At 33.8% G+C, this 16,305-nt stretch overlaps 2 protein-coding genes across 8 annotated transcripts; both read left to right on the forward strand.

Annotated features, from left to right (window-relative positions):
- The first annotated feature begins 2,179 nt into the window (after nt 1-2,179).
- Nucleotides 2,180-6,605, forward strand: LOC105167133 (scarecrow-like protein 14). 5 transcript variants are annotated; one of them, XM_011086718.3, is made up of 3 exons: nt 2,180-2,318; nt 2,736-2,829; nt 3,869-6,605. In XM_011086718.3, the coding sequence occupies exon 3, from the start codon at nt 4,066-4,068 to the stop codon at nt 6,295-6,297; it is 2,232 nt and encodes a 743-aa protein (XP_011085020.1). In that variant the 5' UTR covers nt 2,180-2,318; nt 2,736-2,829; nt 3,869-4,065; the 3' UTR covers nt 6,298-6,605. The 5 variants fall into 5 exon arrangements, with proteins under 5 accessions (XP_011085020.1, XP_011085021.1, XP_011085023.1 ...); XM_011086719.3 differs by having other exon boundaries at nt 2,189-2,318; nt 2,728-2,829; XM_011086721.3 differs by lacking the exon at nt 2,736-2,829 and having other exon boundaries at nt 2,189-2,318.
- A 4,209-nt stretch (nt 6,606-10,814) lies between these two features.
- On the forward strand, nt 10,815-15,764 carry TBP1 (telomeric DNA binding protein 1). Of its 3 annotated transcripts, none has more exons than XM_088882780.1 (10): nt 10,815-11,084; nt 11,501-12,322; nt 12,409-13,222; nt 13,337-13,546; nt 13,621-13,674; nt 13,755-13,834; nt 14,072-14,313; nt 14,603-14,926; nt 15,031-15,094; nt 15,356-15,764. In XM_088882780.1, the coding sequence occupies exons 2-10, from the start codon at nt 12,242-12,244 to the stop codon at nt 15,548-15,550; spliced, it is 2,064 nt and encodes a 687-aa protein (XP_088738906.1). In that variant the 5' UTR covers nt 10,815-11,084; nt 11,501-12,241; the 3' UTR covers nt 15,551-15,764. The 3 variants fall into 3 exon arrangements, with proteins under 3 accessions (XP_088738906.1, XP_011085026.1, XP_088738907.1); XM_011086724.3 differs by having other exon boundaries at nt 12,178-12,322; XM_088882781.1 differs by lacking the exon at nt 10,815-11,084 and adding an exon at nt 11,157-11,310 and having other exon boundaries at nt 12,178-12,322.
- Nucleotides 15,765-16,305: the final 541 nt, after the last annotated feature.

Raw genomic sequence — 16,305 nt, forward strand, 5'->3', positions numbered from 1 at the left:
GCCAAGAAGTGAGAGTAGACTTTGTTCTATATAAATACAAATATGATGAAAATCACCAGGTAATCGAAAATTTTGATTTCGATACACCTAAGTAATATATATTTGAAAGTTTTGATTTGGTTCCAATATTTTTAGAGTTTATAAATACCACTTAATCATAAAAATAAACTCATATAAAATAAATATGTATTGTTGAAATATATAAAATGAAACTTAATGTTAACCTATAAGTTATGTATATAAGATAAATACAAATTCATTTCGTATTTTAACTTTGGAGATAAAATATGACATAAATAAAAATAAATATTTAATATATTTAAAGTATATTATATTTGTAAATAAGATTTTTTTGTTAATTAAAAATTCAATTACAATATTGAAGATAAAATTTCACAAATACAAAATAACATTTAATATATTTAAAATAGGTGATATTTTTAATCAATGATTTATTGATAATTTAAAATTTTAATTATAATATTAAAATAAGATTTCGATAAATACAAAGTAAATAATTAAGATATTTAAAATAGATAATGTCTCTAACTAATAAAATTTTTTCTTGACAATTAAAAAATTCAATTATAATTCTGGATATAAGATTTTGAACAAATATTTAATGTATTTAAGTAGATGATGTTTCTAATTGAATAAGATTTTTTCTTGGCAATTAAAAAATTCAAAAACACAAGAAATTAGTTGGTCATTGATAATGAAAATAAATTTGATCCTTATCCAATAAACTCTTATTTAACACCAATGAAAATAATTTTGATCTTTTATGGGCATTGATAATATTGCTATATTTATGATTTTATTAAACTTAGCCATATCTTTTATTTGTCCTCGTCATATTTTTTTATTTCATAATAATGTACTTTTTTTTATTCAAATTGCTGAAATAATATTGAGATTTTAAAATTATTTTTTATGGTTCATATTTCTTTAATTTCTTTTTTATTTTTCAGTTATCTTTCTTACAACCTATTAATAATAAGTTTCTATTCTTACTTTCTATTTTAGTTTATTTTTAAAAAAGGAAGGTGTTTTAGATTTATGTACTTTAGTATAAACTCTAACGAAGGATAAATTATAAAAAATGATACATTTAACTAATTTATTTTATTTTTATATTTTTCTATAGAGTTGGATATTTATAAGAAAAAAAAGTGATCTATATATTTAGTAAAATGTAATAATTTTATAAGAGTAATCCTTATAAAATACAAATTTTGTTGGTAGAATATATTGTATGTGTAGAAAAATATAATTTTCAATAATAATTAAGACAGATTAAAAGTTTAAAATTAGTATGTTTTCTCTTTAAAATGATAAAAAATTATTTTACAAAATTGATTTCTTTATTAAGTAATATATTATAATTTTTTTATTTAATTTTAAAAAAATAATATAATCATGCATACCATGAATTTTATGCTAATATATATATATATATATATATGTATAGAGTATAGAGATAGATATATCATAGATATAGCGGTGGTAAGTAACGAAGTGCGTTGAAAAATGTCGTGAAGGAGAAGTGGTCCATCCCCCCTTAGCCCTTAGACTTAGTCCGGTTAATTATTTTATTATTATTAAAAAATTATATAAATGTAATTTATAAAAAATGGTTATCAGAATTATAACGAGTCGTGTATTACATCCATGGTTTATAGGGATATATATTCTAAGTAATTTGAATTTATATATTTAAAAATTTCTTGGATATCCCAAAATTTGAGTTGGTCAACGACACTACTATTCGTATCTCTACACGCTCTGACCGAACCCAAACATCACGTATTCAGAACGAGATAGATTGACAGCAAACATGTGAAAAACAACAAATCCGACAAAGAGATTCTTCTACACAATTAAATTTGCCTGTACAGGATTATCAACAATAATTGTATAATTCATTGTATTTTTTTAAAAATTATATAAAAAAATATATACTATTACATTTGTATAATTTATTGTATTTTTTAAATTAATATAAGTTTTACATTATAATTTTTTGAATATTAGTATATAATTAAATATAATTAATTTATAAAAAAATAAATAAAAAAATAAAAAATAGAAAATTTGTGTCGTGGATGTCATCCACGGCATGCCCATTTTTTTTTTAAAGTAAATAATTAACCAGGCTTAGGCCTTACCTTTAACCCCCCCACCCCCCACCCCTACAGAGCCTCATTCAATCATTATTGCTATATAGAGAAACTAAGAAACAAAGAACAAAAACACAAACAGGAAGCGCGTACATTTATCTCCAAATTCAGTTCAATCATCACTTTCTCACTAATCTGGTAATATATTACTACGATTATCACTCCTTCCGTGTATTTTGAATCATCATTCTCTAAATATATATACTGTTTCTTGTCGGTTTGGTTTGAGGATGGATTCTGGGTTTTGATTTTTCTTTTTCCTCTTCGTGCGATTGATTTTTTTCTTTTTTTGCGTGAGCATGTTGCAAATTCAAGTTGTTATTGCCGAGATCTGACTGAGTTTTCCGGAACTGTGTTGTTTTCCTGTTTTATTGGTTTGATTTGAACTTAGAAGTGAGAAATGAGGGTGATTTTTTACCAAGCTGTTACTTGGAAATTAGCCTATGTTTGATTTCTTGATTTCACCTCGTCTTTTTTCTTAAGAAAATGAGCACCTCCACTTCGTAGATTTCTTGGATTTTGAAACTATGAAGTGATCTGAATTCAGTTTTGCAGACTCCGGGAATTTTATTACTGGATCCGGTGAAGTTGCTAGCTGTGGTTAGATTATGCAGCGCCAGTTGGGATCTTCAATTCTTTGATGTAAAAGGTAACTGTGGATGGCTTGGGCGAACTTATTAGGTGTCTGAGGATCTGAGATAGAATTGTGGTGTTATTAGTCACTTTAGAGCAAATTTCCATGAGCTTTTATTACCCCTACTCAAACCCCACTTGCAGTTGCCACTTTGGAAATTATTAGGAGCTTCGCGCCACGGCGCCCAACCCATAATAATTGCTGGTGAATAATCTTAGAAGATCACGAGACTTGTTGATGAGATGGGACCCACAAGGAATGGTTGTGATTGCACTTGGGCCAAACTCCAGAATTTCCTTTGAGTTTACCATATATCAGGGAGTAAAGTTTCTAAAGATGATAATTAGGGGAGGACAATGGGAAAAGAAATGTGAAATGAAGAAAAGTAGAATACTGCTCAAGTGTCGGACAAAACTTCCACAAATAGCCTTTAGATATGGAGTATTCAGTGAATCAGATTAAGTTTACCATATATCAGGGAGTAAAGTTTCTAAAGATGATAATTAGGGGAGGACAATGGGAAAAGAAATGTGAAATGAAGAAAAGTAGAATACTGCTCAAGTGTCAGACAAAACTTCCACAAATAGCCTTTAGATATGGAGTATTCAGTGAATCAGATTACTCCAATCCTCTTTAATCCTTCCCCAGATGGCTCCCTTTTTTTATTGCTGAATGAGTGAATGTCAATAAAGGTCAAGCCATTTCACCACTTCTTCAATACCACTTTCATTCTCACTCTCTCTTTCCAGGCTCGTCAGTCGTCTTAATTGTTCTTGACACCATCTAGCAGTGCTGAAGAGATGTTTGTGTATAAAGAGTCTGATGTGTTTTCTTTTTTTAATCTCTTCAGGGGGGGTTTTGAGGTTAAAGATTTCACTTTCTGGTTGGATAAGACTGTTTATGTTGTTCTTTGAGATCTCTACTTTATCCTTTGTGCTTTGGCATATGCTTGTCTTAATTAAGTTTATTTCAGAATATTTCATTTTCATGAAGTCGACTCTTTTCTATTGACATGTTTCGAATTTTCCTTTTCATGTTGTTGTGCTCGTTGCAGGATTTCAGTTTCTGGGCTTTGAACTTGGATGTTTGAAAGCTTGTAATCCTCAAAAAGCGTGGCTCTTTATTACCGGGAGGAAAGTTGATAAGAGGCCCAGTAGAGTTGAATAGAGAACTAAGGAGAATTTGTTTTTATATTAGTGGATTGCCAGTGTTTGGGTCTAGTATCATGCTGAATTAGTTCTTACAAACTAGATGATCATGGATCAGAACTATAGGGATTTATGTGGCCCAACGTCTGGAATCATACTTAACAAACAAGCTATTCCATTGTTCCCGGGTCCGAATCTGATCAACAATGTGAGAGTTAGTAATAAGTTTTTAACTGGAAGTCATGCTGATGTCGTACCAGTTTCTAGCCATTTGAATTTTGATGCCCAAGTCCAATCAGCTGAAGGCGATGCTCCTGAGGATCTCGATTTTAGTGATGTGGTGCTCAAGTATATAAACCATATCCTCATGGAAGAGGATGTGGAAGAGAAAGCCTGCATGTTTCAAGAGTCTGCAGCTCTTCAAGCTGCAGAAAGATCGTTCTACGAGGTTATTGGGGAGAAATATCCTGCTTCCGCAGATTATCAGCATGTGCCAAAGTTAGATCATAGTTTTGAGAACCCTGATGAAAAGATTTTTGTAGTATCAAATGATTGCTGTGGTTCTGGTGACATGGAAACACTTTGTCCTGATTGGAATTCTGATCATAACTGGAATAGGTTTTATGGACATTGTGACACTGTCGATGTCGTCTCAACTTCTCAATCATCCTATAGTTCATCAAGCAGCAGTGGTACCATCAAAGAGGGTCCAATAGATTCTCCAGTGAGTACCCTTAGAATTCCTGATATTTTTACTGATGGTCAGTCGGCTATTCAATTTAAGAAGGGGGTAGAAGAAGCAAGCAAATTTCTTCCTAATGGCAGTAATTTAATTGTTGATTTGGGGTATGACGAGCTGTCAGTAAAGGAGCAGAAGGAAGGCTCTGCTAGTCTGATAGTTAAGGTGGAAAAGAAAACTGCAAATGAGGAGTTTGTTGATGGATCCAGGGGGAAGAAGAATCCCTATCAGGAGAGCATGAGTTTGCACGACGAAAGGAGTAACAAACAATCAGCAGTTTATACTGAATCAACTGTGAGTCCAGACATGTTTGATAAGGTACTTCTGTGCAGCGGAGGAAAAAATGAATCTGACCTACGTAAAGCATTGAATGAAGTAACTAAAAGCACTCCACTGAACGATCAGTCAAAGGGATCTAATGGTGGGAAAAGTGGTGCTAAGAAAAAGGGCGGCAAAAGGAATGTGGTTGATATGAGAACTCTGTTGACCCTTTGTGCACAAGCTGTTGCAGCTGATGACCGCAGGACGGCAAATGAGTTTTTGAAGCAGATTAGACAGCATGCTACTCCAACAGGAGACGGAATGCAGAGACTTGCCCATTACTTTGCTGATGGGCTTGAGGCACGTATGGCTGGATCTGGGACTCAGATATATACATCCCTTATTAATATGCCTACGTCTGCAGCTGACATCTTGAAAGCCTATCATATATATCTTGCCACCTGTCCGTTTAGGAAGATCTCCAATTTCTTCTCGAATAAGACCATTATGAATGTGGCTGAGAAAGTCACAAAGCTCCATATTATTGATTTCGGTATTCTCTATGGTTTCCAGTGGCCTTGTTTTTTACAACGTCTCTCATCTAGACCTGGTGGACCCCCCAAACTTCGTGTTACTGGAATCGATCTTCCATGTCCAGGTTTTCGACCATCAGAAAGGGTTGAAGAGACAGGGAGGCGCTTGGCTAGTTACGCTGAGACTTTTAAAGTTCCTTTTGAATTCAATGCTATAGCTCAGAAGTGGGAAACAATTAAACTTGAAGATCTTAAGATCAAGGAGGATGAGCTGCTTGTGGTGAACTGTCTTTATAGATTTAGGAATCTGCTAGATGAAACTGTGATAGTAAACAGTCCTAGAAATATTGTTTTGAATCTTATCAGGAAGATGAATCCTGCTGTTTTTGTGCTGGGAGTGGTGAATGGTGCGTATAATGCCCCCTTCTTCATTACAAGATTCCGCGAGGCACTGTTTCATTATTCATCCTTCTTTGATATGCTTGATGCCAATATTCCCCGAGAAATTCATGAGAGAATGTTGCTCGAAAAAACAGTATTTGGGCGGGAGGCGATGAACGTCATTGCATGTGAGGCTGCTGAGAGGATAGAGAGGCCAGAAACGTACAAGCAATGGCAGGTTCGGAATATGAGGGCTGGCTTTGAGCAGCTTCCTTTAGACAAGGAGATAATGAGAATTGCAAGAGACAGAGTTAAGTCCTACCATAAAGATTTCGTGATCGATGAAGATGGTCACTGGTTGTTGCAGGGGTGGAAGGGACGAATTGTATATGCACTTTCTTCTTGGACGCCAGTTTATTGAAGGTAATTCATTGTGGCATGAAGAAAGGCCTGATCACCAGCTATGGGCCATGCTGGCTTCTGCATCACTTGTAGGATATGAACAACTTCTCCGTTGATAACTGAGGTACTGATCCATTTGTAGACATGAATATTTTACTGAAACCCAAAATGTATTTTAGTTATGTATAGAAGTTTTTTCATTCAGTATTTTGTTTAGTTAGTGCATGAAGAATAAGTAATGTCTTTTAAGAATGCTCATATGGCTGATCTGATGTATTGGAAGCAAATTTGCGGATCCTTATATTTCATGCATTAGACTGACGTCAACATACATGGTTCGGCTCTCTTGATGTTCAATCAGGGAAAAGAGCGTTCAAGTGCTATATTCGTTAGAAAATCTGTGGGCCATGCATGCATGCTTATTCTTAGGAAGATTTGGAGGTTGTGAAGAAAGAACGCCCTTTGTTCTTGATGTAACAGCCAAGCTGATATTCTCATGTAGTTAGTGAAGATCATCTGTTGAAAGAATAGAATGCAACATAATGCTCTAGAAGTGATAACAATTCTTGTTAGAGGTTGACATCCATCAATGGTTTCTGGTGGTGGTTGATCAACTTCAGGCCATCGGTATAATTTATGCAAGAGTAACATGCGGTCAATCTTGTTTTGTTTAATATTTTCAGAAACAAGAAGCCTCATGGATTAGCGCAAACCCCTTCTGTAGTTTACTTTTCCTCATATTCTATGTGCATTATCATCTGCAAATGGTTTCTTGATTTGACTCTGAGCAGAAGCAAACTCCATTTGATTCAGTGTTGCTGTTGGTGTGGAATTTGAACAGTAGTTAATAATGAAATTCCAGAAGAGTTTGACCTGAGTTTTTTATGTGCGTTTTTGGTGGGATTTTATTCTATTTATTTACTTGTGAGGCTCAAAAACGTCATTCTTTACCACATACAAAATAATCCAAAAAAAAAAGAATTATCAAAACAATCTTAAAGTCATTTTTTGACAAGTAGTCAGATGTCGGGCCAATATTTTTTTATAAAGTTGGTAAAGTTAATCCACCAACTCTTTCTTTTCTAAGTTAAAGTCCTCCAACAAACTTGAATGAGGTCATAAATTTAAATTCTACTTAGATGTATAGATATTTACTCTATTTATATGAGTTTATTATAACTTATATTTGCTTGTTCTTGATTGTTTTTAAAAAATATTCAGCACATATTAATGTATTAATATAATAATATAGTTATTGCTTCTACAAAAAAAAAAAGAAAAAATAAACAAATTATTGACGTCTATGATAATTTATTTTTTCCCTATTTATCTCTTGTGATTCTCAAAATGACAATTTAACTTAATCCAATCAATAGACAGGAAAAGATCCAATTTAAGCTGACAAATTACTTTTTCCTTGCATAAATTGGTGAAAATTGTATTTTTTGTGATGATCCCATTGCTTTAATACAAAGAAAATTTTGATTTGTGATTTAGTCAGCGTAACAGAACCCAAAAGCACGTACCTTTAGCACATTCAGAAAATATTTCAAACAAAACAGTGGGCCTCTGGTGTTAGCGTTTCAGAAGGTGGATCAGACATAGCCTACACTCATAACATGACCCACCCCATTTCAATATCAATTGCAGTTCTGAAATCAGATAAAAGAGAAACCCAAAGTAGACTAAATAACCAACATTCCTTACTTATTTATGCTACCAAGTTCAGGCCCAAAATCACATTTCATTTCATAGAAATTAAATCTCCTTAGTTGGGATAGTCAGGACATTGGTTCAAATAATATTTGATTCAGTTAAAATTAAATTAGACTTATTAAACTATTTATGAGTTTGGGGACAAATAAAAAATTAAATTTTTTTAATCAAGATAGATACAACAAATTTATTTCAACATTCAAATATATATATATATATATATATATATATACACACAATCACAAAAATAAATTTGTTTGGGTGAAGAGGTGGCTTGCCTCGAATCCCTTGCACTGAAATAAAAGCTGGGAATAAAATTTAGGAGGGATAGGGGAAGAAGGAAGGGCATGTGGTTAATAAAAAGAAGTAGTGACCGGAAGCAGCGGTGGCGGGAGAGCACTTTTTCTTATGACAACCGGATAAAAAAGAAAGAGAAATGGTGATAGGATAGCCACTCGTTTTGGTAGGCGACTCCCCTAACTGACGCCGTTAATTTTATTGGCTCTTCTTTCATCCCCATAACGCCGTGAAGACTCCATCCTATCACGTTTGTTCTGTGTTTTGGATCTTGTCTTTTCTCTTTATGTGTCTGTTGTTTTGGGGTTTTAAAATAAAAAAAATTGATAATAATATTTATGAGTTATGAGCACATGGGCATGGGGGGGTTGGGGCTCTATACTAGGCTGCACTCTTGGAATATAGTTTATTATTCTCATAATAATTACACCATTTTCACATATTCTTTTCTTTTGGCTGTACAACCTTACCCTCAAACAATATATATACTACCAAATACATGATAAATAGTAAAACAAATTCATATATAGACGTCAACTTCACTTACTTCATTTGAATGCTGCATCAACTTGTTAATAAGTAATGGATCAATTAGAATACTAAACTACCTTATGTTACCATAACACACTATATATTTTACATTTGAGGCTCAATTTATATGTCATAAACCCAATAATTAGTTGACTCATGACATAAACGAGACCTTCATGTGTAATACACAGCGTCTAAAAAGATAAATAAATATTAATATTTTGAAATGTTAATGATTTTTTGATATGCAGGTATAATAAATTGCATGTGCAATGCGACCATAACAAGTGCTCGTAAATAGATATATAGTAGACTGCCTATGGTTTAAAGGGTGCTTGGTTATATATGTTATTTTGAAATATACTCATATATTCTATAAGATGTATTTAAAGTTTATAATAATATTATATTTTATTTTTTAAAAAATAAAAATTTAAGGGGTTTGAGTTAAATAAGATTAGGGGAGTACTTATAAAATATTAAATTCATATTTTTATAACTAATATGATCAAAATTAAGAAAAAAAATTACTTTTTTAAGCTCTTGAAAGAAAGTTAGAAATTCTCTTCTTTTTTTTTTTTTGGTAATTTTAAATCTTATAAACTCTTAAATATATTATTATAAAATATTTTTAAAAACTTACAAATTGACCCAAATACCCTCTTAATTGAATTGATGTTTCAATTTTGGTTTGCAAATTAAGTATGAGGATACTGTGTGTGTGGTTGGAAGAGAAAAGAGAAGTTGTCCAAAGTTTCCAATTTAAGGTGGCTGTTCTTATCAAGATTCCAGACTTTGGAGTGGACACTTTCATTTATTAATTTGAGTAAGCTTCGAGATTACCAATTCCGTACTTTAATGAATTAATTTCGGACTTACATCTTACAAAAGTAACGTCCACATGACTCATTGTGGTGGGTTATGTTTTTTTTAAGCGCCAATTATATATATATATATATGATGATTATATTAATATTATGATAAATTGAGTAATATATCAATTCAAATAATATACTAATATGAGCAAGAATAATAAATAAATTAAAAATACTTACATAAAATAAAATAAATATTCACACATTTAATAAAATTTGAATTCATAACTCATTGTGGGTTACGATGAATATGGTCTATTTAGCCGGTTATGTCATATTGAATCTTCTGCCACCTGGTTTTATGCCACATACATATATATGTATTTTTAGGAGTATTTCTAATTTTATTTTATTGTTGCCTTTTGGATAAGAATTTCCCAAATAAATGCATTGGTATGGCAAAAATGGGATATAAAAACTGTGACATATTAATTTGCCTTGTTAAATCATGACCGATTGGAATATTTTAAATCTGTGACTGGTTCATGTTTAAAATAATTATTGAATTCTATAATAAAATTTATTTATATTTATTCGTAATTGACTGAACGTGAATTCTATAACTTATGTTCAGATTTATTATGAAATGTTATTGTTCTAAACCCTATTTAGTTCATATGATTTATGTTTGAACAATCCGAAATGCCAAATATGATTTGGAATTAAAATTATCAAACACCATTATGATGATGATCGAATTGAAAAATTCACACATAAAATCACAAGCATAAATAAATGGCAGATCTCTAGTATTTATTAAAACTCCATGCGTGATTGAGAAAATATGCATTAATTAAAATATAGTTATATTCACAAGCTTTTAATTTATTAGTGATTCATGTGTAAGATTAATTTTAATAAATATATTATTTTTTGTATTTAATGAAATAAAAAAATGTATTTGGATCGATAATTGATGAATGTAAGAGGTTGAGAATAGTTAGGAAGCGGGGTGGGGCCGAGCAACTATCCGAGTTTCCAAACATATCCTCCGGACTCTCTCTATCTCTCATTCCCAATCCCATTGGACAACTTTTGACCGGACAATTATGTCCCTGCTACCTGCTGTTCAAGTTTAACTATAAAACCACAATGGGGGGTTTTAGCGATGGTTTGTAATTGTAATTGATTGTAATTGTAGTTGGTTGCTTTGCTTTTCCACCAAACCCCAAACCCAAACCCAAACCCAAACCCACAAGAGGTTTTATATATAAACAAGAACCAAACGAAAATTCGCATTTTTTAATTTTCTTTTTTTCTAATGCAGTACTAGTTTATTTCCGTGACGTAAATTCGAAATTCTTGTTAGTATTCTGTATAGAAACAAAGGGAAGAAAAGGAAGTAGACGTGTGGAAGAATTCCTCTCCCTAGTGGATCCATCGACAGGTAATTCATTTGCTCTGTTCAAAATATTACTGCCATTTTCGGCTTTATTTTCTTTTTTATATGATTTCTGGGTTTGAATTTCTGATGCGGGTTCTTTTCTGGTTTTAGAAAGATTTCTGTTTCCATATCTTTTTTACCTTTTTGGGTTGGTTGATTTGATTTTCACGAGGAATTGTGGAAATTCAAGTTGATCCTGCTGAGATCTGATCCAATTATTGACGACTGTGTAATTTTATTTTTGATTGCTTTGATTTGAAGTTAAAAAAAAATGAGAGTTTTTGAGCAGTTGATTTGGATTTTTGGTTTTGATTTTGCTGATTTCTGCAATTCTTTCTTAAAGAAAAAAGGACCATTGAGGAAAAATAACAAGTTGTTAATTTCTTTCGTTTTTGTAACTTGAATGGTCTGAATTTCAGTTGATCGGACTCCAGAATCATGTAGCTGGATCTGATGAATGTGGAATTCTGCTATTTCTCGTGCACATCTGTTTTGTCACATAGAACGGAAGCTTTGCAGATGGAGCTTTCCGTCAACTGCGAGAATTATTGGGAATCTTGTCTTTTGAAAGCATCTTATACTTGAATTATATGATCTTCAGTTCTTTCATGAAGGCTGTTGATAGCCCTTTTATTCTGTAATTAAGTTGAATGCTGGTGAAAGCAGAAATGCAAAAATTTCTCTTTCTTCAGGACATCATTAACTTTGATTTTAGATCTGAGTTCTTGGTGGTCATTTATTTGTCTCTAAGTTAAAATAGATCTGAGTTCTTGATGGTCTTTAGTTTTTCTTTAGTTTCCTATGTTCTGTACATAACACCGGAAATTGTGTCTAAAATTTGAGGCTTTCATACTTGGGTTTCCTCTATGGTCAATACAGAAAATCATGGATCAAAGTTTTTCCAGAATGCTTGTTAGAAGAAGACACATCATCAGTGCTTTTTTGTGTTCCATGGATAATTTGATTTTTGAAATGGACACCTTGTTTGGGTGATCACACTGCATTTTTGGGCGTTTCTTCCGTGTGATTTACATGTGTTGAAGTCTTATTGTTTGGTGATCTTAGAATTTCACTGTTTGTTTTCTTATTGATACAGATTGAGGTTTTGCAACATCACATTACTGAATTTGATGATCTCATATTGGCATGCGACCTAAGATATGGTGTCAAAGAAGAGGCTGGATTATGGATTCAATGGCTACCGAGCCCCCATTATTCCCAGAGCTCCTAGATCAATTAGGGTAACCATATTTTTGAATTATGTGGTTTCTGCCTTCAATATTGTTCAGCATATAACCAAGCCCCTTTTCTTTGTTACTCTTGCCAGAGGAGAAGCCCACACAAGAATTCGATTGAAGACAGTAAACTTTGTGCCTTTGAATTACTTGCAGCTGTAGCTGGTAAGTTGTTACAGGAGAGTGAAAGCTCTGCTTCCAGTAGTGTAGCCAACGGGAAATTCCAGCCGGGCATTTGCCAAGGTGGAAACAAGAAGGAGCAGAGTTTAGATGATAAAGCTTTGAAATCGGAGAGCTTTGACCATGGAAGTTGTGCTGAGAGTGCATTTATTCCGGAAATTTCCGTTCCAGAGCAAAATCAATTAGAAAACAATTCTGCCTTGGAACAGACTTCTGTACGTGCCACTTCTGATATCCGAAAGAAAGTTGATTGTGACATAAAACTAGGAACCAGTGAAGTCAAGAATGCAGATGGAAATACCATTTCTAAAGTTGAGGGTTCCATCTGTTTTGGTGATAGCTTAAACTGTAAGGTAGAGGGTGGAGCAGAAATGCATGCGAAGGATGATAATAATCAGATAATTGACTCATCTTTGGCTGACACATCCACTGTAAAGGATCCAATTGAAGAAGATGTGAATACTAATCTACTAATTAAATCAGAGGGTAGTGTACAGTTGCCCTTGTATAGGGACCCCATTCCTGATGCTTTATTGCAAAAGCACTGGAATAATGTAAAATTAGGAATTAGAGATGACGACGAAAATTCTTTTGGGTGCAATAAATCTAGCACCAGGGTTAGGCCCTTTAGGCCACAACCACGTATTGGACACCGTAGAATAAGGAAGATGCTGACGTCCAAATACAGGAAAGTAGCTCCAAAGCTGAAGGGTTGTGGACTTTATAGTAAGTGGCTGTTACATGCTTATCTTAGTTTAATGTGCTAAATTTCTTTTGGTGTTATATGTAATCTGTTCCCATGATTATATGATTGTCCTCCTTCCATTGTTTTGTTTTCAGGTGAGGGAATCAGGTCCTTTTACCAGTATAGAAAGAGAATTTATACACAAGAGAGATTCCAACAAGCACCTATCAAGAAAAGGAAGCTGTCTGATCACACATTCGCAGTTGCATATCATCAGGATACCAGCAGTGATAGCATCTCTAATTTACCTGAGAAGGGGACGAAGATAGACAATGAGAGTAGCTCGGCCAACATCTTGCAAAGAGGTGCTCTATCATGTCTTTAATCTGAAGTTTTGGTGTTGGCAGTATCTCTAAATGATTCTTTTAATTTATTGCAGCAAGTGGTACGTCAGCTACAGTCAGAGGTCATCAAAAAGCCAAGGATTCTCATGGTACTAGAATTTTGTTTTCAGTTTTATCCTTATTTATTGATATAGAAGAAGTTCTTACTCTACTGTTATCTCCTCCTCAGTGAAATTTAGCATTAAGTCCTTCAGGGTGCCAGAACTTTACATTGAGGTCCCAGAAACTGCAAGTGTCGGTTCTCTCAAGGTTTGTGTTTGCTCACATTTCCAGTCTTATATATTATGAAATGTATGGTTCGTACTGTTGCATATGGTGGGACATAAATCATTTGAAATGAAATTTTAGGTATGAAATTGCTGTTTGAGAATGAATCATTGAGAGACATTTCTATCTTGGTGTTGGGATGTATTTCAGATAGCACTAGTTGAGATTGTACTCTTCGTATGCTATATTAATCTGAGTAGATAAGGATTATGGTTTCAGAGAACTGTGATGGAGGCAGTTACTGCTATTCTTGGGAATGGAATTCGAGTTGGTGTAGTTCTTCAAGGAAAGAAGGTCCGAGATGACAATAGAACTTTGCAGCAGGCTGGTATTTCTCAGAGTAGCAACCTTGACACTCTGGGTTTTACATTAGAGCCAAGCTTTTCACATGTTTCCCCATCCATGGCTCCTAAAAAACTTCCGTCGGCATTGCCATGTGATGCAGATCAAGAGTTGCCTAGGTACAATGAATTTCTTAGCTTTTTCCTCAAAGATTTTAGTCGCTCCAGCTTTAACTTATAATTGAAATGGCGGTAGATCATCTTATACTCGGTTCTTTCCTGAGTGAATTTCTTTCAGTGTTTCTATGGCTGCACATTAAAAGAGCTTTTCTGTTGTTTCAAAATTCAAATAGACATAAATTCCAGAAGTTATCTTTCAGTTGAAAGTTATCATTTGAGCTCTAACATTAGCTGGTCGACCAATTTCCATTTCTCAACTGACCAACTTCTTGTATATTTTGCTCACCAGGTCTCCTGCTACTCCAATGACTGATTCAGGGATTGGAAATGGTGCGGTTGATCCCCCTGTTGTCAACAAATTCGATGATGTTATGGACAACGACAACCTCAATTTCTCCCCACAGACTCCTAAAAACGAACCAAATGATGCATCAATTCCCGACTCCAAGGCATTGGTTCCAGTCCCTCCAATGAACGCGGAGGCTCTTGCAATAGTCCCAGTGAACCCCAAACCTAAACGTACTGAAATTTCACAGCGTAGAACTAGGAGACCGTTTTCAGTAGCAGAAGTCGAGGCCCTTGTTGCAGCAGTTGAAAAACTTGGCACCGGAAGGTAAGAACATAGTCCAGGCACAATATGAAATATAAATCATTGAGATTTTGTTCCGATATCCACTCCGTTACATAATTAATTATACTTGGGTTTCTGCTTATCAGGTGGCGTGATGTCAAACTAGGTGCTTTTGAGAATGCAGATCACAGAACATACGTGGACTTGAAGGTAGAAAATCTGTGTTTTCGTTTTACCTTCCTTTAAAAAAGCTGGATGATTTGCATTATAATAGTTGGAGTGCACATGCTTTTAGGCATAACATATTGCTAAGCAAATCTTATTAGGATTGATATGATTAGATGAAAAAGCCAAGGGAATCATTCACATGGGTGGTTGTGGATATACCTTGAGGCATCAAGATGTGTTGAATTAATCAAATTAGTAAGCAAGCTTGGATTCATGTGATGTTGATTCTTGTTGTTTACGCAGGACAAATGGAAGACCCTTGTTCATACAGCAAGCATATCTCCTCAGCAGAGACGGGGCGAGCCGGTTCCACAGGAGCTCTTGGACCGAGTCTTATCTGCTCACTCGTATTGGTCGCAGCATCAGTCGAAACAACAGGGGAAGCATACACCGTCGGTGGAGTCCCTGAGAAGTGAGGAGAGCGTAGGAGTTGCTTGAAGGATCACAAGTTGTGATTGTCAAAAGTGTAAAAAGTTTACTGTTATAGGAAAGTTGATCACATTGGAGTTGTAAAAAAAGGTGTAATGCTTAAGTTTGATTGTAGCTAATATCTCACACTCATTTGTTTCCCTACTCTTTCAATTACTTGGAAAATAGACATTCTTCTCTTTTGTAAATTATTGGTGGAAAATAAATGTGGTTTTAACAGCAATCAATGCCTCAGCCCTCAGCTGCCCTTCTATTTACTTTTCCACTATATCTAAATTAGTTGCTTAGTTATCAATATTAATTTTAACTCTCACATCACATCTAAACATAAGGGTGAATTTGAACAGATTTCAAAGAAATAAATAATATAAACTAAATATTAATATTAATGTCAGTGTGGCAAAATGGTTAAAGAAGTAATATATTGTGGGATTAGATCTGAGTGTGAGTGTGATTTCATTTGAAGTCGCACGTTGGAGCATGTGAACTGTTGTTATTCCCCTGACATATGATTGGCCACCGCCTGCTTTTCTTTCTTTCTTTCTTTTTTGGTCATATATACAAGCAAGGTATTTTCCTTTTTTCTTAACAACACAATTTACACACTCCACTGTTAATAAAAAAGTAGAAAAATAATTAAGTGTAATTTACTCTTAAAATGATGCAATTTACCCTCTTTCAAAAAAGTTTTAAAATATAAGAAATTCTTTTGCACTTCTTTTATTATTATAAGAAACTGTACGCACATGCACATACACTCATCT

The sequence above is a fragment of the Sesamum indicum genome, linkage group LG7 (assembly GCF_026168435.1).
Source record: "Sesamum indicum cultivar Baizhima isolate 11 linkage group LG7, ASM2616843v1, whole genome shotgun sequence".
Taxonomy (NCBI): domain Eukaryota; kingdom Viridiplantae; phylum Streptophyta; class Magnoliopsida; order Lamiales; family Pedaliaceae; genus Sesamum; species Sesamum indicum.